The 25,305-nt window shown below is 34.8% G+C and overlaps 1 protein-coding gene across 3 annotated transcripts in view; it reads left to right on the forward strand.

Moving 5' to 3' along the window:
• Klc (kinesin light chain) overlaps positions 1–25,305 on the forward strand; it is a 40,341-nt gene that overhangs the window by 6,323 nt on the left and 8,713 nt on the right. Inside the window, exons 1-10 of one of the 3 annotated variants that reach the window (XM_013306726.1) lie at positions 2,427–2,593; positions 6,105–6,261; positions 18,968–19,181; positions 21,695–21,897; positions 22,087–22,214; positions 22,378–22,606; positions 22,818–22,951; positions 23,254–23,378; positions 23,930–24,055; positions 24,561–24,639. In XM_013306726.1, coding sequence (XP_013162180.1) covers positions 6,233–6,261; positions 18,968–19,181; positions 21,695–21,897; positions 22,087–22,214; positions 22,378–22,606; positions 22,818–22,951; positions 23,254–23,378; positions 23,930–24,055; positions 24,561–24,639 — 1,267 coding nt within the window. In that variant the 5' untranslated portion in view covers positions 2,427–2,593; positions 6,105–6,232. Of the gene's footprint in view, positions 1–2,426; positions 2,594–6,104; positions 6,262–18,967; positions 19,182–21,694; positions 21,898–22,086; positions 22,215–22,377; positions 22,607–22,817; positions 22,952–23,253; positions 23,379–23,929; positions 24,056–24,560; positions 24,640–25,305 lie in introns of those variants that run through there. The other 2 variants (XM_013306728.1, XM_013306727.1) reach the window with 2 other exon arrangements.

Here is a 25,305-nt window from a genome sequence, read left to right on the forward strand (position 1 = left end):
AGTAGAACCTTCAGTCTACTGCCAAGAGTTGCATCATGACATTTAGCAGGTCGCCATGTAGAATACCAATTCTGGCCTGATTTCAGCTACTCTTTATTTCTTTAAACACATATTAGAGAAAAGTGACATGATGGTAGTAGTGACACATCTATACTAATATTATAAAGCGGAATAGTTTGTTTAAACGCGCTAATCTCAGGAACTACTAGTTCGATTTGAAAAATTCTGTTTTTGTTGAATAGTCCATTTATACAGGAAGGTTTTAGGCTATATAACATTACGCTGCGACCGATAGTTTTTTTTTAATTCCTCGCGGACGGAGCCTAGTTTTGTTTTATCATACTAATATTAAAAATGCGAACGTTTAGATGGATGGATGGATGTTTCTTTGAAGGTATCTCCAGAACGGCTCAACGGATCTTGATGAAATTTGGCATAGATGTAGAACATAGTCTGTAAGAACACATAGGCTACTTAGTTTTTTTTAAATTCCGCGCGGATGAAATTTCTGGGTACAGCTAGTATCTTATATGTTTGATTTATTGCGTGTAATGACTTCATCGTGGATGTATTTAATTAGTTAATACGGTGAAAGTCGCATGCCAGTGTTGCATCGATAGAAAAAATATCATTATCGATAATCGTGAGAAATAATTTCTATACGTTCACTTGTTTGAAGATAGGTTTTGAAGCAGATTATACTGCAATTTTAACTTCTCATTATTACGAATACGTATTGTCGTGTAAGACAACGGATAACAGAGTAATCATCAAAACACTTATGTCTTGGAGTTTTAAAAATTGTGGAATGCGATAAAAACTTATTATTTCCGTTTTTTCCTTCATGTAATATTACGTACTTCCTGGTCAGCAGTCAAGTCAGATGTTGACATTTGGTCGTTATTATGTCATTGTGTGATTTGTTTTATTTCCGTTTGGAATTCTTGTTATTTACTATTTAATATTATCAGTTTACTATTATACATTTTTCCCGCAACTTCGATTCCGTAGAATTATAAACACATAGACTTTTTTCATTTACTTTACCGTTTTTCCGGGAGTTTTCCAAAATATTCTTTTAAAACATGTTACTATGTCAAATATGAAAGACAAGGATAATGATATGTTTTACACAGATACTATAATAGCTGTCGCCCGCGACTCCGTCCGCGCGGGATTAAAAATAGATGTTGGCCGATTCTCAGACCTACTCAATATGATCACAAAATTTCATGAGAAAATTGTGACACGAGAATTTTAAATATAAGATTGGTTTTAGAAACCCACTACCCCTATCTTTATATCGTTACAGCAGTAATTTTAAATTGAGAATGTAACAGTTTAGGGAAAAAAACTTTATTGCTACAAGAAAAAAAGAAAAAGTACTACAAAGAAGAGAATAATATGTAGCGAATGTAGTTCATCTGGTTCATTCTGTTTAAAATAACTTTCTACACAAAGTAAGTCTACTGGAAAACTAAGTTTTTCTGTTTGGCAAACGGTTTGCATTCGCATGGTTATGTGGCCAGACATCACGGCGTCCTTTCTATTGATCAACTCGACCTTGTATTTTGTACCTGTTTTTACTTAAATTATTTATTACATGACTCATATACGTATCATAATTTTTGTTTTCTATTACTTAGACTTCTAACTGGTCAGTACGTGAGAAGTACACTAAGTTATTACTTAAATCAGTAGTGAAAGAAGATGATATAATTTTAAAAGTCTTAAAGACAATACAGTTCTTAATTACTATTGAATTAATGATCTTTTTTAATTCCTTACTGTTTGCTCGTAGACGTAAGAATCGATCAATACTTGTTAAAAGTTCGTAGCCATCCTGTTTTAGTTTGCACTATCTGTTAAAGCATCATGATTCATGAACCCCCTGTATACTGCAAGAAGGCGTGCATGTGTGCATGTGTATGTGTGTGCGACCGTAGGTATGCGGTAGGGGTGTTCAGCCGCCCCTAATGGGGTGAGTAGTGATGTGCAGTGTGCATCGATAGTTGAAATTTTTTTTTTCAGTTTCAATTTTATACTTTCGCATTTGACTTTATTTATTTAACACTTCTAGAACTATTTATTCTGTTATCTATTTTATTTACCAAACGCCGATACATTATTTACTATCACGAACGGATTATTATGGTGCTAATATTGTCAGTGATGTTTATTTAGTAAAGGCGAGAAATGCCAGTAAGTGTAGGTTCAGCTACAAATAATTGTATTGATACATATTGTCATCCTTCACGTTCTCTTTGATAAAACAGAGACAATAATAGGTATCAATACATGTGTCACGCCAGTCGAAACCCACAGTAATATAATATACACCTGTTATCTATCGACTCGATATAGATTATCGAGTGGCGCTTGCGTGCCACACTAGTCTTTGCTTCTCTCCAGTACGCACCCCGCAGCCGACGGGAGCGGACGTCGCGTCACTTATCCTGTGCCGGCTACAAATAAACGCTAATGTTTGCGCGTCCAGTGGTGCCGTCCCGACGACTTTTTCTATTTTAAACTGTGTGTCCTTTATGTGCTAGGATATTTTATCTTGGATACTTATACGTGTTATTGAAGACTGGTAATCTGGTGACTTATCTTGGTTTATTAGGAATGCGATTGCGTGTTGTAAACGATGTTTTTTTTATATTTATATCGATTGTGTTAAGTCGTCGGTTTCGCCGCATTGTGTGGCGAAGGCTGTTGTTGCATGTTGAGTTAATCTTTTGATTTGAACATGCAGTGTTTGTTCTAATTATATTTATTGGTTAGCACGATAAGGTCGCTGATAAATTTTATCAGAATTTCTAGTTTCTTGAGATTGTTCTATCGCTTTCTTTGTTGATTTTTTGTAGAGTTCGTGGTTTTGTAGTTTTTTTCCTATAGTTAGTATTTTCTTATTAGAATAAAGTTAATAGAAAACAGCTATGCTATGTTGTTATTGATCAACTGACCATGTCGTTTGTATGGTCAAGAGTATCGGCCATTACTATACCGGCTTTGTGCAAAGTGCATCGACGTTTATTCAGGATTGGCTATATCAGTTTTCAAATCTATGTCTTTCAAGTTAGAGTACATTTTTCTTTAATCTTGTTCGTTTTTTTTCTATTAGCCTCTATACGGTTTTTACACGGCACGCCTGTTCGCGTCAATGCAATTACAGGAATCTAAGTGGAGCTATAGACTGAACAGTTTTATTGGATTTATTTTGAAAATTTTATTTTCTTGGATTTTTTTAGATAACGTTTTAGTCTTTAAATCTTGATTTATTTCATCGTAAAAGGACTATGACTGTTTTCAGTAGTAAAAAATAAATTTGAACAAAGGATCTTTGTTGAGCGTAACATTTTGAGTACTTTGATAAAATTGAAAAGTTAAGGGACCAACGTTTGATTTTGAATCTACTGACTATTATAAATACTATGTAACACGAAGTACGCGAATTATAGGGAACTCTGTTATGTAAGAACAACACGACATAACATTAGGTTACATTGTTACATTAATCAAGTCTTTGTTTATGCTTATTTAGTAGGTTTTCAGACCAATTGACAAAGGTATTAAAACGTTTTGTTCGAATACCAGTTTGTATTGCATTGGTTGAGGAACGCCGGTCAGTTCGCTCGACTGGCTAACTGGATCGCTGACTCATGGTACGGTATGACGGTCGAAACGAAAGTGGACATTGTCGATAGTACAAGAAAATACATTTTTAACATAAACGAATAGACACTAACACAATAACTTAAATTGTACGTAGAAATTATGATACACTTGTTTATTTAGAAAAAACAAAGACTAATTAACTAACTTCTTTAATACTCCAGTGAAAAACGAATAAAAGACATCTCACTCATCCAAATCGGTTTAGTTATTAAGACTGCAGAAGTTGACAATGGAATTTACATACAAATCAGTCAGTCTGACTAAAAATACTTAAGCATTATGCTTACGACCCCCTTAGTCTAAGACCCCCATAAAAAAGTATAATCTTAGTATATCTTCTACGGTTTTAAACTTAATTGGATTGTGAGATTCAATTAGAACGGTCGAGTCAAGTGGCGTCAATATTTCTAACAGACACTAGTAATCTCGGTCACACGTGCTCTACGGTTTCTAATCTAAACTTATATTTAGCTTATGAATTGAACTGTTTAAACTACATTACGAACATTTTTTACAGTTAAAACTAATAACCGTTTCTTTCATTTACGTGCAGACAAACATTCGTTAATAACGGAAGATGAACCTGAAGGGTAAAAAACGTATGCCATGACCCCATGACGGACACCACATGAGAAGACTCATGTGGTGTCCGGTGTGAACAGATAAAACTCTAATTATAAATTGATGTCTTTTAAATAAGTTATGGAAGAAATTTAGTGAAATCAACGTTTTATAACTGAAATACATTTGGGACGCTCAAATCTTTTTGGCGATTACTTATGCTCAGTGTCCTACTTCTATAGTCTTTTAGTGTTTGCTGCAAAGTTCAATTGCCTATTTGCATGTATTTGAGATGAAAAACAAGTGAAGTGCTTCGTCCGATTTTCAAAGAAATTCGTTTGTAAGCGGATCATTTCAAGGCGCCTTTGCAAGGCTTCAAGGCTTGAGATTTCCCCCGAGCAGCATGACCCGATTCTGAACATTGACGAAGGATTGCTTTCTTGCTTTCGAACTCCTTTTTGGAGCAGTGAAGAATTTAAAATATGTAATTTTAAGTTTGAAAAAGTGTATATACCAAATTCATTTACTTCTTTATTGTAAAGTATTGAGGTTCTATAAAAAGGTTTACCTTGATGTTGTTTTTGTCCAAAACGATAACAAGGGACGTTTGTCTGTTATTTATAACATTCGTGCAATTATTTAAAAAAATGTCATTTTCACTGATAAATAGATAAGTCTCCGTCATAAGGCAGCTGCATAATTATGCAGCAACTCGACGCTCCAATCTCTGACAATTAATTTGTTCTTTGCGCAATTCTTCCATTCTGCTCCATTTACGATGACGTTTAAATGCTTTGAGGATTTTTAAATGCAGATAGTCTGAGTACATTCTATATATCTGGTTACTGGTCACATCGTAATCTCTTAACCGCGAGTTTGTGAGACCGAAATGTCAATTTAAAACATATTGTTATCTCTATTTTGTCAAAGATAACGACAGGGATGATGACATGTTTTATACAGAGATTCTTTTGTTAGAAACTCACGGTAAATTGCTAATCGTGTTATGTGACGTCAGCAAGTAAGCTAAACCAGTAATGTCATTGGATGACATCCTACGTTCATCAATCATAATACAGCAGAATCAGATTGATGTCACAAGTCTGTGATGTAACTTATAGTTTAGGATCATGTATAATTCAGTTTATATTAGGAAGAAAATCCGACATTGTGCCGGTGTACTGGCACAGCACTAACCTTACTAAAATGTCGACATATATGTCCCCTCACTAATCATTCTGATACTTGACTTTGCAATGTAATTGCACCATTTTGCGCCAAAAGATTGTCATTAATAAATGTGTAAAAATATTTACAATGCAGTGTTTATAATATTATACACTGTATTAATGCTACAGCTGCCCCAATCAAAACAAATATCCAGAGTAGTCAAACAATGATGCTAAGGGATCAATGACACAGTAGCCGCGTTGCGTAGGAGTCGATCTATTTTAGTTCAGCTGTATCATTGCATCTCTTTCGGTTGAATAAGTTGTGTATGCTGTTATCTCTTTCGATTGTGCAATAATTGGCAGGGTATCTGCTTTTTTTCTGTGCCAAAAATCACACGTGGATGTCCGGAATTGCTACATATGATTGCGTCATAATTTAATATTATTTGTTTTGATATTCGTTCTGTATTTGTTTTTGGTTGATGTTTGATTTTGTCTGAAAGATTTGGTTCTAAAAGATTAGGTAGAGTTCTTTCAACGAATAGTTTACGATATTTGTTGTTGCTTACAATCAATTTGTTTAATATCCTAGTCTTGTTAAGTATATTTGTTAGTTTGTTATGTCAAAGTTACAGTACAGTATTTGGTAGTTTTTTTTTCTTTTGTCAGAATCTAATGGCATGTTGTTTCTAGTGTTTATATTACAGTATTATAAGAATTTGTGATCTTCGTATGTATTATTTGATATAGTGATTAAAGACATTTGTTTAATTGTGCTATTTAGTGAAATGGATTGTAGCTTCTAGTTGAAGCTTATTATAATGTCGAAGACTTTGAACGCATACAGAATGTAAGTATTGTCTTTTTATAGCTTGTAATTTAAATCGATAAAAGTTTATTTAGAAGATAAGACGAAATGTGTACGATAAATTTTCTTTCTTCAGAACTGAGCGTCCTTCGATTTTGACCTTGACCTTGGTAATTTATCTTTGGGATAAAAGGATCTAAAGGATAGACGAGGCCTTCAAAGTAATCGCTTGTCTAGTAGAAAAATGTTCTCTTGGAAATATTTTTAACGTTTCATGTTGTATTTGTTTGAAGCACGAACGATTTTTTCAGACTTATTTTTGACATTATTATTTTGAAGTAACTTATGTAGTGTTTCATGGCTTCAGATGATATTAACCCTTTTTCTCAAAAACGCTTGAAGGTATCAAGCTGGATTTTTTTATTAAGGAACATATTAACTAAATTGGTTCTATAGCCCATAATAAATCATAAAGCAGATTATAGTTTTAACAATGAAGCGTAGTTAATGACTATTCATTTCTAATGATCCCTTTTTATTAAAACTCACGTTAAACACATCACTTCAAGAACTCTGTAATGTTTCCTATTACTCTCCCGTTCTCACTGTAGGTAATAGAAATCGAAAAACAATTGATTAGGGAGATGAAATTAAATTATTGCTCATGTTTTTCGGCAATGGAAACTGACGTTAAAATTCATGGCTTCATTGCATAATAAATTCAAAGTGTGTCGCGGTGCACTCAAAGCCACATTAACTGGGGTACTCTTGGGGCTTAATGTGATATTAAAAGCATTTAGTAGATGCGAGAGGATCGATAGTTGTGTCCCTGTTGCGTAATTACTATACCCATTAGTAGCTACTCCTTTAAATATACTCCGTGCCATAATTATTGTAAAGCTTAAACTTTTGTTTAGTTTTGTAGAAAACTGTTAGTGAAAGATATATATAAAATTGTTCGACATTAAAATATTTACAGAATTAACATCTTTGTATATAAAAAAAAGTCGTGTTAGTTACACTATTTATAAGTCAAAAACGGCTTTACCGATATGCCTGAAAATTGGTGAGGAGGTAGCTTAGAGCGAGGAGACGGACGTAGGATACTATTTATTCATTTTTTTTTCGAATTTATTCCTTGAAGAGCTGCTTTTTCTTTAACTTACTAATATTATAAATGCGAATGTTTAGATGGATGTGATGTGGATTGATGGATGGGTGGGCTACACTAATTAAGTTTTTTTTTTATATCCACGCGGACGAAGTCGCGGGCGACAGTTAGTTGTATATAAAGATAACATTTATCAGTTTAATCTTAAGTTGCTAAGCCATTTTATAAATAAAAATTCTAGCTATACTATGTCGTGCATCACTAGGCTGAAAAACGCAGACGAAAAAAAATGCCTAATCCGAAAAATAAATCTGAACGAATCTGTAGAAATGCGGCATTTATTCCATGCTATATTTTTCCGTGCAGAAGTTTTAAGTTTTACTTTTTTTAATCGCAGCTGGCTGGAAACTAAAACCTTTTTGCTATTCTCCAGCCAGTCGTGTTAAAATAACTACACAGATTCGATGGTTTAATGTTCAGGTCTCAGGAACCCCTGTGTCTAGACGCATCGATTAGATCACAGGTCTTGTGGTCTGTGTAATTGTGTTAGTACTTAACGCCTTTGTTTACGACCAGCGCGGTGAGTTCGCGTAAAAATCTTTTTGTTACCAGCATTAAAGAAAGTGTTAATTACGTTTTTTTTTAAAACTAATGGTTTTTTTAAAAGGAGTATTTATTTATTGGTGTATTATTGCTATCGATAAAAGATTCTTGTTGTCAATGTTATTGGGGCAAAATATAAAAGGTTTGATAAAAAATCAATGTAAAATTGCAGTGTTGGTTGGCAATTGTTTTTTTTTTCTAACAATAACTTACTGACAATAGGAATTACCAGTTCATTTTTATTGCAAAATATTTTTTATTCGGCTTCGTAAATATAGAACAGTCATTGTTCGGTCTCATTGTTTATCGTACTTGTTGCAAATTAAAATATTTTAAATAATAAAAATACACATCATAAAAGTAAGTTTACGATTCCAAGTCGAATAAAGTGAAAACAAATACAGTATTTATAACTTAATTGAATAACTACGAAGTATCTAAAATCATACAATATGTATTTATTAAAATAAGTAATTAAATGACTAATTAATTAAACTACCAAAATAATACTATAAACTATATACTAAAACTAAACCAAACTAAAAATAAAACTAAATAATATAAAAAATCGACCACAAATCGCTGCGGTCGCACGGTAGGGTTCCCAAGAGGCTGGAGTTTACGTATATTAAATCTTACTAATATTATAAATGTGAATGTTTACTTGGATGTATGTTAGAAGATATCTCAAGAACGGCTGCATCTTACCGAAATCTGGTACATAGAACATAGTCTTGAAGAATACATAGACTACTTACTAAATGTTTTTTTAATTCCGGAGTCACGGGCGTGAGCTAGTATATAATATATACATAATATGTTATTATAACAACCCCCTTAACTGAGTCATACAAAGTAATAAAACACACATGTTGTAAGAAAAATATTAGTGCTTGGATCGTTTTACTGCCTCCACTACGTCCACTAACTTGAACCCCCCAAATAACCCGCAGTTGGGTAAACTACGTTAAACTTTATTATGTTGGTAATAAACTTGGTATTGACTCGATGACGTAAACAAACATTGATCTATATGAATGGATAGATCGTCATTTGGAATTCTATCTGTTTCATCATCATCAGCTCACTGGGCCACCGAGGGGCTCGGAGACTACCCTAAGGGGTGACTAGGCCATAGTCACTATCTGTTTATTAGTTCGAATTGTCACCACCAATATTAATTGCAACCGTCAACGACTGAATGGCAAATGAAATAGGAACAAAATATAACAGTTCATAGCCTGTCCATGTATTTTTCAGTAAGTTTTAATAGTTTTCGGTTGAACTGGTTAATAAAATTTTCATTACTTTCAACTCAACTCAAAATCGTTTAAAACTTACATTCAGTTTCCTATGGAAAATACTTAAAGCGATTATTATATTTTATGCATTGCTAGATATCGCACGCGACTCTGTACGCGGGTTTACAAAAATAGTACCCGAGTCTCAGACTTGCTGAATATACATATAAATTTTATAAAAATCAGTCAAGTCGTTTCTTAGGTATATGGTAACTAACATTATGACACGAAAATTTCATATATAAGAGTTATTGATTACCATTGGCGACACATAGCCTGCGTCTAGTCTAAACAACGTTGTATTGATCAAGGGGTCACAGTTTGTAATAAAGGGCATTACGCATATTTAAACTTTGGCATGACCTTTATTTAATTTAGACCTAAAATTTTTGTCGACATTTAGTAAGTGTATTCTCTACAATTAACTTTAATAATAAAACAAATAGATTAAGGGACAAGTTTCTAAAAACATATGTTTTAAGATGATTCAAAAAAAATAACAGGATCCAGTATGTTTTTCAATGAAGTCTCATCATCAACCTGCCCTTATCCCTATTGAGGGTCGGCACAGTATGTACTACTCCTCCATACATCTCTATCAGCCGTCATATCCGAGTCTACCCCTTTCCTTTCCCGAGTCTTACGCATATCCTCTTTCACACAGTCATTGCATACTTTTTTTTGGTCTTCCTCTACCTTTGTAGTCATCCACATTCAATGTCATTACTTTTTTGCTTATATCATCATCATCCCTCCGCATTACATGTCCAAACCACGCTAATCTTTTACTCCCCAATTTCTCGATCGATATGTTTCAATGAAATCTGCTTTCTCGAATTGTTCTTGCTGCACCAAGTGTATTGTTCTATTAACGCTAATATTAATCCTGAACATTACTTCTATTGCTTTAAATGTACATACAATATTTCAATTTAATCGCAAGAAAGAAAACACCAATACTATCTACAATAATACAAGGAAAGCGTATAAAGATCGCGCCGTGTCGACCAGTCGGGGGTTGCCGCCCTTGGTTGCTTAGCAACCGGTTATTTATTCGCCCCACGTACTAACCACCCTCCGACACCCCCCCGGAGAAGGTGTAACAAATTTCACAAGGTTAAGTAAATCCCACCCCCAAGGAGGCAGGGAAGATATTATTTTGATGGTATCTCTAAGTCAAATTCTTTGTAATGCGGTGCGGTAAAATGGTTTTATTCTAGTTGAATCTATTCTTTCTTACGGATGAAATATTCTTCTTTGTTTATTAAAACCAGCACTGCAGGTTGCTGTCCTATCCTCTTTCTTAAAAACAGAAAAACAAAAGAACAACAAGCTCTATTTCTGTTGTTTTTTTTTCAATTAAAGGGCTCGCTTATTTATTTTTAATCATAAAATGTCTAATGTCAATACAATCTATGTGGCGAATTACAAACTAGATCTTATAAATGCGAAAGTTTCGATGGATGTTTGTTAAAAGATGTCTCCAGAAAACTCAACGAATCTCGATTAAATTTAGCATAGATGTTGAACAGTACCTGGAACGACATGTAGGTTACTATTTTTTTTAATTCCTACGCAGACGGAGTCGCGGGCGACAGCTGTTCAAGTATAACAGGCACATTGGCAAGTTTATTGGACATTATTCGCAAGTGTTACATCACAAGCTGTTAGCTTAGTTCCCTACTTTACAGTTTGGTAGCGTTCGACTTGTCTACGTGTTGAAAACTTATAACTTGATTTACAGCAAGAAAGTCTTTTTAACAACTTCTTGTACTGTATCTAGAAATTAAAACATTTTTTATGGCATACTAGCTGTCGCCATCGACTCCATTTGCGCGGATGTCGCCTATGTGTTCTTCCAGACTATGTTCTTTAAGTATTCAGAATTCCATCGAGATTCGTTCAGCCGTTCTGGAGGTATCTTCAAACAAACATCCATCCATCCAAACATTCGCAATTATAATATTAGTAAGATATCGCAGAGATAATTTGCAATAATGATCTTTATAAACCTAATAATAAAGTTCAGATTCAATCTAACACAATGTAACACTTCTATGTATTATAACAGGTCATGTATTTAAAATGCTTTCTTTTTTAGTCGTCTTCAAAAAGAAGGTTATTCTCGTAATTGTTCTCATAGGAAGTATGTAAGTCCGGAGTAGACATGTTGCATGGTGTAGACAGTTCGTACTTTTAGGAAGTCATTACAAGGCACTCTAGTGAACATTCTCTTGTGAAGGAAAGTACACATATTTTTTTGTACAACTGTATCTACGGAAAAGCCTACACAAAACATATTGTAAAAATAGATAAAATGTGTTTTTGAATAGATATTTTAGTTGTGTAAACAATTATTTGTTAGATTGATATGTAATTAGAGTAACACATCATGAAAATTATAACTGACTAGTTGACGCCCGCGACTCCGTCTGCGCGTAATTACAAAAATAATAATAAGTAGCCTATGTGGTCTTCCAGACTATGCCAAATTTCAGCGAGATCCATGCAGCCTTCTATCCATCCATTTTAACATTCGCATTTATAATATTAATAACATATGCAGCGGAAATGTGTCTGTTCCGATAACATAGTAAGATTAGTAAATATTCAAAGAGAATTATAAAAAGTTATGATGAAAAATCCCATTAAGATTCAATACGTGAACGACCTTGGCACGACCGGAACGCTGACGAAATATCAAGATTGAAACAAAACACACCTTTATCTAATGTGTTAACAGTACAACCTTGTTAAACTAGTCCGTTATGCGTTGCGTAATGTGACCGTATATTCATTCAGGTGCGTAGGCGCTGATTTTTTTTATCTTTAAAGACGTATTGAACAAATATTTACCGTAACGTTTCGTTCAGTTTACGCTAGTTAACACTTTGACGACGAGACTCCGTCAAAATTTATTGATAAGTTATGACAGTGTTTTTTTTAAGTTTTGTGAATTAAATTTTAATAAATTTGATTCAACTTTTTATTATATCCATTTAAGACTAGAAGTTATTAATAAAATAAGAGAATTTAAGACGATGTTAAAAAAACAGATGAATTACTGTAATTGATTATAAACTCTTTGTTATCTTACTTCTTACTAATAAATGCGAATGTTTAAATAGATGGATGGATGTTTGAAGGTTTGTCACCGGAACGGCTCAACGAATCTTACTGAAATTTGGCATAGATGAAGAACATAGTCTGGATACAATTAAGTTTTTTTTTAAAATCCGCACGGACTGAGTCTCGGGCAACTGCTAATATTATGAAGTATTATTTCATAACTTGTTTTGTAACAAAACAATTTTCCTATTTACATTTAGGTAGGGGAAACCCACTCATATATGCTTGTATAACGAAGTGATTATCGTTAGGGTGGGTCGAGTGCCAATCTCCCGGTAGCAATGGATCGTCCACTTGATAGGACGATGACACGATTGCTGGCGGCTATGCCATCAACATAACCTTTACACAGACCTCTCATTTGTCTAATAAAATTATTATTAAAAGAACGAAAATTAGTGACGAAATTTACTAATGTTTTTCATTGTGTTATGTACGAAGTTTGATATAAAAATTATGCTAACACTATAAGCATAATTTTTTGCAAAAGAGATGATACCACTGTTCGTAACTATAGCCCAGAAGAATGTTCGACATATCTGTGATGGTTTTTATTGTAAAGTATCTCGTATTATGCGTATTTTTTCGATTTCCTTAACATGAATAAGTTGGCAGGTTTCTTTGTTGTAATATTTTCGATGTGTCTACGTGTATTGATTTTCGATTTGCCGCTGTCGAGTTAAAAATATGGAAGGGTTGTTTTGTGCGACCGCCACAGCCGTCGAGAGGCGTGGAATATGAAACGGAAAATATTATAATTTATATAACAAAGACAGTACTTTCCACAGTCATTGTCTTGCGTCTGGATTTTTATCCACTTTTTATACTTTTGGGGTTCCGTACCACAAAGGAAAAAAGGAACCCTTATAGGATAATTTTGTTGTGCGCCCATCTGTCTGTCAAGACCATTTTTCTCAGGACGCCTGAAGATATGCAAATGAATAGTTTTTGGCAATATATGTTAGTTTTAAAAGTTGAAAAATAAAGTTTCCTCATATAAAATAATATGCACGATCCGGTAGAAGCGGTATTTAAGGCACGCGCCCCCTAACGCTAAATTACAGCTACCCCCCAACCCCTCAGGGGATGCTACGAGATCTCGTTTGCAATAAAATTTTAACAACTTTGTTACAGAGCTTTAAAACGGGAAAGTTGGTCTTAGGTGTAAGTTTGAAAACTTATGGCATATTTTATTTTTAGGGTTCCATACCTCGAAATGAGAAAACGGAACCCTTATAGGATGACTTTGTTGACCGTGCGTCTGTCTGTCAAGATTCTTTATTGCTTTTAATGTGTATGTATTTAACTGTTATATAGTAAAGTAACTCCTCAATATCACTATAATTTCCTATGAAACCCTGGTGTTTTCAAAGTCAATGTAACCAAATTAAGATATACGATTGCGTAATTAATACACGACAAAAAATTATTCTCTATGCAACCCTGGTACTTTCCAGCTCAAAATGACCAAACAACTTTAATGTTCCGTGCCAAAAATATTGATAGTTTAGTATTAAAGTGGTTACAGATACGTAGAGTTTGTTTATATTCATACATGTTAGAAAGTTTCATACAGTCTAATTCAACCGAATGCTGTTTGTGATTCACACCTTTCGTGAATCCTCAGGCACTGCATTGCAGTACTTATGACGTCACAATCTCCTGAGATGACCTCTCACGTTCACACCTCGTATACAGCTTGATTAAGTCTGCACCAGGAAGACTTGTTAACATAGAAATGAGAATTTTTAACGCTAATCAGACGTATCAAATCTAATTTCTACATTGCTTTCTCACGCTAATTTTATACTTCTGTGTTTGGAGACGTATTCGATATTTAAAAGGTTATTGACCTCTACCATAGAATATTAGTGACCATTCAATAATCATAAAGGTCTTCAATTACGTATTGTTTGTAAGTCTAGATATAAGTACTAATTAAGTGTCGTCGATGTATTGCTATTAATTTTGATAATTATATGATAAGAATCGCTTTGTGAATATTCTGAGAAATAAGGAAATGGAAATGCAAATACCAGGCTCCCATAAATAGTCAAATACATTTACTCTTTATAAGTCTCACAGGAAAACTACACCGACGGAATACTAAAGTTGGAATAGCAGGCAGATTTTTCTTTATGCTTCAACCTTGCGTTAATAAAATGCCTAGAAATATAGCCACTATTTATAAATTATTCTGAGTTTCTACTGTAAAAGTCTGTTTTGGAAAATTGTTAAGTTTATGCAATTACTAGCTGTAGCCCGCGACTCCGTTTGCGCGGAATTAAGTAAAACAACATAATTAGTAGCCTCTGTTTGTCCAGACTATGTTCTATATATATGCCAAATTTCAGTGAGATCCGTTCAGCCGTTTTAGAAATAACTCCTACAAACAAACATCCATTTATTCAACTAAACATTCGCATTTATAATATTAGTAAGTTTTCGGATTATATATTTCGTGGATAAAAAACATAAGCACGGTTTAGTTCTGTTATTGTTATGTGTAATGGATACCTAATATAATACATAAGTTCAAAGTCCCAATGTAATCTAATGCGTGCTAAATATATTATGTAATTTACTAATCATATAATATATAAACCAAGTTTACTGAATATTTTATGGTTTGGATTTATTTAAAAATGATTGTTGATAATATTATAAAACCGTTTAATTACGAGTTTGTTCACAAAAAGCACTAATGAGCAGACGTAGTTGCGGCTGTCAGCTAGTCATAACATACTTGGTTACTTTCTCACGATGTTAACCGTTTGACCGCCGGTTATGGTGCGAGTTAGACAAAGGAAGTCGGTGCCATTGACCCATATCTGAAATTGAGTCAATTTGCATCGGCAACCGCTTCCTTTGGCGCGCCATCGCGTATCAACATAACCGACATCGTCGCCAGCAATTTAATATAAATATATCCGGCACCGCGTCTTGCATACCAAAACATTGTGTGAACGCATCCGGAATTTATTGACCTCGTTATTGACCGTTATATTTTGCTGTCTGGTATTTTATCGTTTAATCAGCTGATAATTGTGACATTCGTGGTAATAAAAGGTTAACACAAGTAAAATCATAATTGTAAGAGCATTTGTCATTTGCAACAGCAGATGAGTTGACATTTGTTCTTGAAACATTTTACAAATTGGCTAGCTGTGGCCCGCGACTGTCCGCGTCGCGAATTTACAAAAAAAAAATCCTAATAAGCCTATGTGTTCTTCTAGAATATGTTCTACGTCTGTGCCAAATTTCACCTAGATCCGTTGAGCCGTTTTAAAGATACCTTTGAACAAACATACACCCATTTAAACTTTCGCGTTAATAATATTAGTAAGATAGGAGATAAAACGTTCATTATTATAAATTCTTTAAGTACTTTATTTATAAAAACTAGATAGATAATATATGCCAGTGAAAAGTTCATTGTACGCAAGAAGTCCGAAAGTGGGCTTATATTATTAAAAGCAAGAACAAGTAATTAAAGTGTGAGATTGTCTTCATTGTTTAGTATTTGTGATTGTGAGTGATAATTAAATTTTTATCAAGAAATTGTTTATGAGGATATCAATTGATCGTAGTGACTTGGCATAGACAACTTACGTGTACGAAGGTTTTTTTTTAATTGTAATGACGGAGGAGGAAAGTATTTCTGCCTACACCTTGCTTTATAATCTTTAGTGTTGGATTATTTTTTATATAGATTCTGTATCTTAAGATTATAATTTTATAATATCTAAACGACGATATAAGATATGAGTAACATTACAATGATTGTAAATACTTTTATGGGTTTTCTTAGTTCGGTAAACGGATACACATGAACGTGATGTCACAATGTTGACTGCGTTGATATCAACAACAATAATAAAACAAAATATTACTATGCACGAAATATATTCAATAAAAAAGACACAGTATTACAATTAATTCAATCTCGTCAGTCTTTGACAAATTGTGTTCGCTCCCTGTCTTTGGCGCGACAAAACGCGGGAGCCAATCCCAGTGCGAGTTTTAACTCCCTGGCTTTTGAGCCATACTTTCGTCGCTAAGTGATAACATGGGCGATTTATGTTATCCCATTATATTTATCCAAATCTTTGTTTTATTAACATCAGTTTTAAGATTATTTTTTTGTATGTTACATCTAAAAAGTCATTGCAATTTTAAATCTAAATCCGACCTTTAAATCTATTTCTCAGCAGAAAACAGTGAAGTCAAGAAACATTAGTGGTGTCATTTTACTTTCAAATAATATAAAAGAACGAACTCTCGCCTGCGACTCCGTCCGCGCGGAATTAAAAAAGCTAATTAGTAGCCTATGTGCACATCCAGACTATGTTCTACATCTATATCAAATTTCATCGTGAAGCTATGTAACAAACATATATCCATCTAAACGTTGATATTGATAATATTAGTAAGATTACAATACTTAAATATACAGCTCAGAAAATATTCCTTAACACGAGCTGCTTATTTGTAATTTATTTGTGGAAGTAGAGTAAACCCTTGAAATCTGGTTATGAGGTTCGGCAACTTGATACATGTCGCCTGACACACGTAAGAGATTAGGGTCAAATATTAGAAGCCGGTTTTTTTGGAACACGAAATATTATACCTTTTTTGGTACTTATAGTGGTGTTTGAAGCATGAAGCTGAAAATATTCAGACTTAAAATTGTTTGATACTAGCTGTCGACCGCGACTCAGTACGCGCTGAATTAAAAAAAAATAAAATAATAAGTAGCCTATGTGGATCTCTAGACTACGGTTTTCATGTGTGCCAAATTTAATCGAGATCCGTTCAATCGTTCTATAGATACCTTCAAACCAACATCCATCCATCTAAATAATCGCATTTATAATATTCCTAAGACTGAATCATTGCGAGTGAGTAATATTACTAAATAAATTCGAAAGGATCAAATTAAGAGCGTCACTAACACTTTCGTGCTATTAAAATTTTTATGTACGAAAGTGAACACTGAATTGGCACTGTATGTGTTAAGTCTGGGATAGTATGTGCAATTTCTGTGTTGCAGAATTTTATAGGATGCAGCAATTCTTTTACGCAAGCCAATGCTTATTTGTTCATTTCTTCTATTTAATATTTACCATGATTTACTATTATAATCAGATACGTATTTAAAATGTTGTTTTAATTACAAACAATCTTATAATCATATTATACTTTCACCGCTTTTATAAAATCTTATCTTGTAATTTAGAAATTCATTACACACGAGTTATGTTGATTTTTCAATGGATACCATGAATTTCCCAAATAACCTTACCCTTTTGACAGCTGTCATAATCTTGACACATCTTTATTAACGCCTGTCAAGATAATTATACAGCTGTCATCGGGAGTGATATAAATTATTACGATACTTTCTACTCGGTTTTGATTTGATAGATTTAGATGGAATCTTTGAGTGACTAAATTAAACAAAAACTGGTGTATAACCGTTGATTTCCATTGTCAAAATACTCGACTAAAAATATTGTAATTACTTTCATTCGTTTTAAAAAAAGATAACAAATGGCAGTGAAAGCCTACGCTAAGATTATTGTTTCATCAAATACGTATCTTTTTATAATTGCAACAGTCTTTTGTTTCATTTAATTATTCATTGTTCGATTGTATAACAACGAATAAAGGGGTTTGATTTGTTTTTTGACGCGGGCGGCTCGGATGATAAACGCAGTACTATGTAAAATCATACAAACCAAGCAATCCGTTGCGGGCCGTGCGTGCGGTGTGTTCGGCGCGGGTCAATGAACCCGTATCTTAAACATAACTTTATTGTTTAAGGTTTCATAAAAAAAAGTTAAAAAAAACTAATTATTTCGGTACAATATTTCATTATATATTACAAATGAGGATTACATTTTAATAGCTTTTGAATTTTATTCAATGTAAATTAATTAGAAACACGACATAAATTAAAGTAACTTAATTAATAATTTAGTTAAATTCAACTTAAGTACGCGACTTCGCTATCACTTCATTCCGCGAACTTGTTTACTAAGTAAAACTTACGATATAAGTACCTACTTATGTAGTTACACTTTAAAGATGGTACTTAAGTAGTTAAAGCCTTTAAAAAGTACATAAGAATTATAGCTACTATAAAAAGTATTTTATAGCAAGAAATAATTTGTTGTCTATGGTTTTAAGATAGAAAAGTGTTGGTATATAAATTGTTCATATAATAGAAACAATAAATAGTTTGCAGTTCAACCTTGCAACTTATTGCTTTGACACGAATTGTTTGTGCACGAAAAACTGTTTATTTGTAAAATACGGATACAAAATAAAATTCAATTCAGTGTCGCGTTAAATAATAAAATTTACTTGAAATAGCTGTATGTATTTGATGTTTTTTCACACGTTTACATGTCGTAAATATCGTGTTTTCATTCAACTGTAATATCGTATTTCGTCAATGGACGCCCATAACTATAACATTCTGGGGCTCGTTGAAATTCAATAGGAACATATCTTTTTGTAAAATGTTACAACAGTGGAAACTCACGTTATCCATACTTTAAGTATAATATCTAATGTTGTATTTTTCATTTGTTCACAGAAAGAAGATCGAATCCCTGGGCAGGATGACGGCGATGACGCAGGAGGAGATGGTGGCCGGCGCGCGTACGGTTGCCGCGGGCCTGGAGGCGCTGCGGGCTGAGCACGCGCAACTGCTTGCCGGTCTCGCCGCTAACACTCAACATGAACACGAGAAAGCAGCCCTAGTGAGGAAGAGCATTGATGCCATCGAGCTGGGCCTGGGAGAGGCACAGGTTGGTATACGTATTTTCAAATATCTTGGCGGCTCTAGGTCATCTGCTCCATAAGCCTATGAGTGTGACTCGTAGGATATTCCGAGTCGCCGAGGTATTTGACATCTCTACTGATCCACGACACATCTTTACCTTAATGTGTAGCAATGTTATCTATGTCACCGGTAAGATGCGAATCCTGGCCGTTTATAATTTGGCTAGAACATGCGACATTCTATGTAGTTTAAAGGCCACTATTAGATTATAACTGAGGTCTTGACTGAAGCTTTTGCAATCCTTGCAAACTGTGACGAAGTAACGTACTATGCTATAAATCAGCAATGTACCCAATACATTACATCCATGTTATATAAATCTGAGACCATAAAATTTATATTCAACCTTCAAGCGCGCAATGTACCATCAGATCGTGACCGTAGACTCGTGTTCAAAGCATCGCTGTGCAGCTTGCGTTGGCGGCTTGTAGTACTTGCATTAGCCTGCAATTTATCGTCACTACAGGAATGCCTTATGACTCACTGTTTAGTTCAATGTCCAGTATGACTCAGCATTTATATCAGAAACCTGCCCAGGCTTTATTTATATAGTCTAAGTAACTATTTTCGTTTCAAGTGTCATTTGTATAAAAACATGTTGTCTGTTTTCTTCGTCTCTTTAACAGTTGCTATTTATTTGTTTAACATATAAACACATATGATGTAATACAATGAATCATAATTATGTCATAGGGATAGATGATGTTATCAAATTTATTAGTAATTCAATCCAAAAAAAATGAGATGGACAAAGTTCTGAACTGGTGTTCAATGTGCAAGTTTGGTTGTATCGATGTTAATTAACTCCAGAACGGTTGAACTAAATACAGTCTGGAATAATGATTAAAATACTCAGTTTTTTTTTATGCCACACGAACGAAGTCTCGAAATAGCTAGTACTAATATAATTCTGAAGTAGTCTGCCTTGAGGAGCGGCCTAGATCGTTTTAATGCCTTAAAGGACTCTAGAGACACTTGTACCGGCCGAGTTTCTTCTCAAGAACTGTGTCAGGCGTTGAAAAGATCGTACTTGTAGGCATTTCTTTACAGAGTGTTTGCTGATTGCTTTTCAGATAGTAGTTGAAACACGCCGTTTAACTAGAATTTATTATTAGTTTTAAAACTATTCATGACAAAAAAAAACTCACTTATAACATGACTAGCTTTCGCCCGCGATTCCGTCCGCGTGGATTATAAAGCCTATGTGTTCTTCCAGACTATGTATCTATGCCAAATTTTAGCGAGGTTCATGAAGCTGTTCCGGAAATACCTTCAAACAAACATCCATCCATCCATCCATCCATCCATCCATCTATCTATCTAAACTAGATTAGTCCTCTTTAAACTGTTTTCCGAGGTTTCATCCCACTTGATGTCACTGGCTCGTTGTGACCAGTCTTATGCCTATAATTAAAAAAAATGGCTAAACATTCCTACTATTTTTAATAATAAAATGAGAGTATATATTTAAATATTGTGGCAAAAGTGGATTATACGGCAGTTTCAGATACGACTCATTAAAGTCGTCTAATTAAAACCTCCATGCAGTTTGCACACCGAGAGCATAGACAAAGTACAGATGTCATAACGTTGTCTATGCGCCAACACCGCTTAGCAAATACACGGGATTATCTCCTACCTTTATGCTGTTAACAAGCTCCCAGTTAAACGTAGTGTTTGAAAGCGGACACGCTAAATGTTTATATTTTGTACCTGAAGGACAGACAATGATATTCTGTATGTATGTAGACGTAGACCTGAGTATTATAACCGTTTGATGGATTTAGAGAATGAGTGTCATTCGTCGTATACCCATGTTTTATATAAATATTGTAAATGAAAGAATGAAAATTAAAAATAAGTAAAAAAATCTTTGATTCGAATTCGTAGTAGAATTTCGATATAATGCGGTACAACACTAGTTGCTTATCTAACATGGGGTTGGAAATGGAATTGCAGCCCTTAATCAAGGCTGGTTTGCGCTCCATTGATGCGAAGTACAAAGCGCCCCGGGAGATGAAGGATGACGCACCAAAGCCTTGTAGGGGGATGGGGAATTTGAGTCATATTTCTCCCTTTTTGTTGGGGAAGTTCGGAGTTGTCTGTACGTGACTATTGTTTGGTTTGCAGGAGAATATTTTCCAATTCGTTTTAAGCTTAGTTTTTTATTTGTTGATATTGCTTTGTGTTGTATATGAGGGGAATTTGATCATAAATTGTTATGTCTATGTGTTTTATCAGAAAGATGAAGTGAGTGGATCTTTTATATGAGAGTGTGTGTTTGTGACCAGTGAGTTACAATTTTTGTATAGAATGAAATGCAAGGAAGGTTGATTCAATTATTATTCTTCGGAATTCAAAGAATATTGACCACAAGAATATCTCCCATAATTTATGCATCGAAATGTAAAAGATTTTTACAAAACCGTTATATAAAATTCTATACTTATATACCCTAATCCTGGTGTACATTTGTAGGTGATGATGGCTCTGGCGTCACACCTGCAGTCAGTGGAAGCGGAGAAGCAGAAGCTGCGGACGCAGGTGCGGCGGCTGTGCCAGGAGAACGCCTGGCTGCGGGACGAGCTGGCGGCCGCACAGCAGCGCCTGCAGGCCTCCGAGCAGCGAGTCGCGCAGCTCGAGGAGGAGAACAAACATCTCGACTTTATGGCCTCTATACGGTAAGTCTATATTTATACAGCTTTTCAAGTGTTTTGACCGCTCGGAATATTTTTTCCAATAGTTTTAAAATTTAGGTATGTCTGGGCGTAAAGGGAGGAAGAGAGTGGGCACTGCGAAACGTGCACGTGTCCTTGTCCCGCCAAATAGAATAAAAAGGCTCATAATAAGATATTTATTTGTTCTTATAGTAAATACGACAGCGACGTGACAGAGGAGTCTGAGGGCAGCCGCAGCGGACCCGCGGACGGCAAACGCGACGACCCAATGGTCGACCTCTTCCCCGATGACGACCATGATGATAACAGGAACAACAAATGTAAGATTGTTTGTAGCAAATAAACTTTTGACTGTTGGCTTCCACTGACGTATCGGGTTTATGGTATAAATTGTTATCTTTGTCTAAAGAGAATAAGTAGGTTAAGTTTTTGTTTATAAATGTATTTATCTTACATCGTTTAACTTAATGTTCCTCTCCTCAGCGATGTCCCCTACCCCGCCGTCTCAGTTCGCGCAGCAGGTGAACGCAGGGTACGAGATCCCGGCGCGGCTGCGCACGCTGCACAACCTGGTGATCCAGTACGCGTCTCAGGGCCGCTACGAGGTGGCCGTGCCGCTCTGCAAGCAGGCCCTCGAGGATCTGGAGAAGACCTCGGGACATGATCATCCTGATGTCGCCACCATGCTCAATATACTTGCCCTCGTATACAGGTAATTAAATAAGTAACTAAAGCTCCCTTCTAAGTATTAAAAGATATAATACTAAGTGCTATCTTGGAGTATTTGACAGTTTACTTTGAGTTTCCATTAACAAAAGACTTAAATAAAAACATTTTGTCATCTCTCATTGTCTATGAAAAAACAGAGATAATAATTTAATATAAGAAAGCAGTAGAATTGAAATGTTACGTGATTATTACAGAGACCAGAACAAATACAAGGAGGCGGCCAATCTGCTGAACGACGCGCTCTCCATCCGCGAGAAGACGCTGGGGGAGAACCACCCCGCCGTCGCCGCCACACTCAACAACCTCGCCGTGCTCTATGGCAAGAGGGGTGAGATACACCCCACACGCAACATCCCACTCATCACTTTAAACTGTACTAGCTGTCCGCGACTACGTCCACGCGAAATTTAATAACTAGCCTATGTGTTCTTCTAGACTGTTCTACATCTATGCCAAATTTCATCAAAATTCGTTGAGTCGTTCTAGAGATACCTTCAGACTATCATTCATCCGTCCATCTAAACATTCGAATTTATAATATAAGTCCGATTTTATGATTTAGACAATTGCAGATCGATAGTTTCAATAGCGATGTATGTATGTATGTATGTATGTATGTTTGTGTTGCAGGCAAGTACCGCGAGGCGGAGCCGCTGTGCAAGCGCGCGCTGTGCATCAGAGAGGCGGTGCTGGGCAGAGACCATCCTGACGTCGCCAAGCAGCTCAACAACCTCGCGCTGCTCTGCCAGAACCAGGTATACAAACAAGCTGGCAAATATCTACCCGGCTCTGGGGGTCACATTAAGTGCATTCGCTATAAAGCGATTCCACTTTCGATAAGTCACGTGATTGTCGCGCCTCAGTTTCATACATTTTTGAAATTCGTTATGGAATCGCTACGGAGCGAATGGACTTTGCCTAACCCTACTGATCATCGTTATTCACAAGAATATGTAGGCTGAGCAATTTCGGTCCGCGCACTTGATCTTGAGCCTGCAAGATATTTGAAAATATCTATATCATTGATGTACATTCTTCTATTTTACAAGTTTATATTTTATTTAAATCTGTCCTGATGTTTACAATATTACAAATAAAATTTGATCCATGTCCGGTTACTAATTGAGCTGAAATTTAGCATGAATATGTAAATCGCATTAATATGACGTGGTGCAGTTCTGATGAGGGAGCTGGAAGGTCATAGGAACTTCGCAATGACCCAACCTTATACAATTTGTGCTCGTTTGAGTCGTTTTGACGAATAGTTTATTGTATTTTAATTTCATTTTATTATAAATATTTGCAGAACAAGTACGAGGAGGTGGAGCAGTACTACCAGCGCGCGCTGGAGATCTACGAGAGCAAGCTCGGCCCCGACGACCCCAACGTCGCCAAGACCAAGAACAACCTCGCCTCCTGCTACCTCAAGCAGGTCACATACTTTTCTTCTCGCTAACTCTCTAACTCGCTACTCTACTCTACTCGCTAACTCCTTACTTCTCTTTCTTTCTTACAAATTTCATCCAGATTCGAATACCAGTACTGCAGTTATTTGGTATCAATTAGTATTTACTTTCTTTATTTATTGATTAGCCTTTATTTATTCCGAGAGAAATTTATAAAAAAAAAACTTAATTATGTCTATGCCCTCAAGACTATGTTCTACATCTATGCTAAATCTCATTAAGATCCATTGAGCCGTTCCGGAGATACTTTGTAACAAATGTCCATCCATACATCCAAACAAACATGATTAAAAATAGTCATGACCCCCATTAAATGGCCTGTGCCTTTTCCATATTTCTCCACCTCATCCATACATCCATCCAAAATTTTGTATTTATTAAGATTAACAAAGTATATAATAGCTAGTAGACTACTAAATCGTACTTTTTTCATAATGAAAGTGAAAAAATAAATAAATGTTGTATGTACAGGGTAAATACAAGGAAGCAGAGACTTTGTACAAGCAGGTGCTGACGCGCGCACACGAGAGAGAATTCGGCACTATTGATGGTAAGTTTGGAAAATAACCTAATATTTATATTGTCGATAACATCAGACACGTCTCAGAGTTGTTAAGTGCTCACTGAGGGAGTCCATTATTGTAAATTGACTATAAAAAATCTTCTTATCAGATTGTTTAGTAATAATTTTTTATATATATTTTTTTTTGTATATTTTTTATTTTTTCTGTTTATCATTTCAGAGTATATAGCATCATTAAAAAAACCTAAAAAATAACAAATTGCGGTCATTTATATACCCACTAACAAGATGGTGTGAGATGTATATAAACATCATACATTCCTATAAACACATAATACTAAGTATATAGGTTTATATGCTTTATTGAGAGAAATAATATAATATTAAGTTTTAAAATAATATAAGTGTTTTTTATTATGTTAATTTCAGACCGTTTTTTTTTTAAATATACACCTGGCTAAAACACAAAAATGTTTGCCCAAAAAATTAAAAAATCTTTTTTCGTGTTTTTAATTTAATTAATTTTGTTAATTATTGTTTATAATTGTTGAAAATGTTTGTGATTTGAAAGAATTTTAATTTTTTGTTTATTTTTTTATAGAAATCAAGGTTAATTAATTTCTCTCGATTTAGTGCATGTTTTATTTACTGTAAAAAGGACCAAAGCACAAAATCTTACTAGCATTATAAATA

Source organism: Papilio xuthus, unplaced genomic scaffold (genome assembly GCF_000836235.2).
Source record: "Papilio xuthus unplaced genomic scaffold, Pxut_1.1 DF828177.1, whole genome shotgun sequence".
NCBI lineage: Eukaryota > Metazoa > Arthropoda > Insecta > Lepidoptera > Papilionidae > Papilio > Papilio xuthus.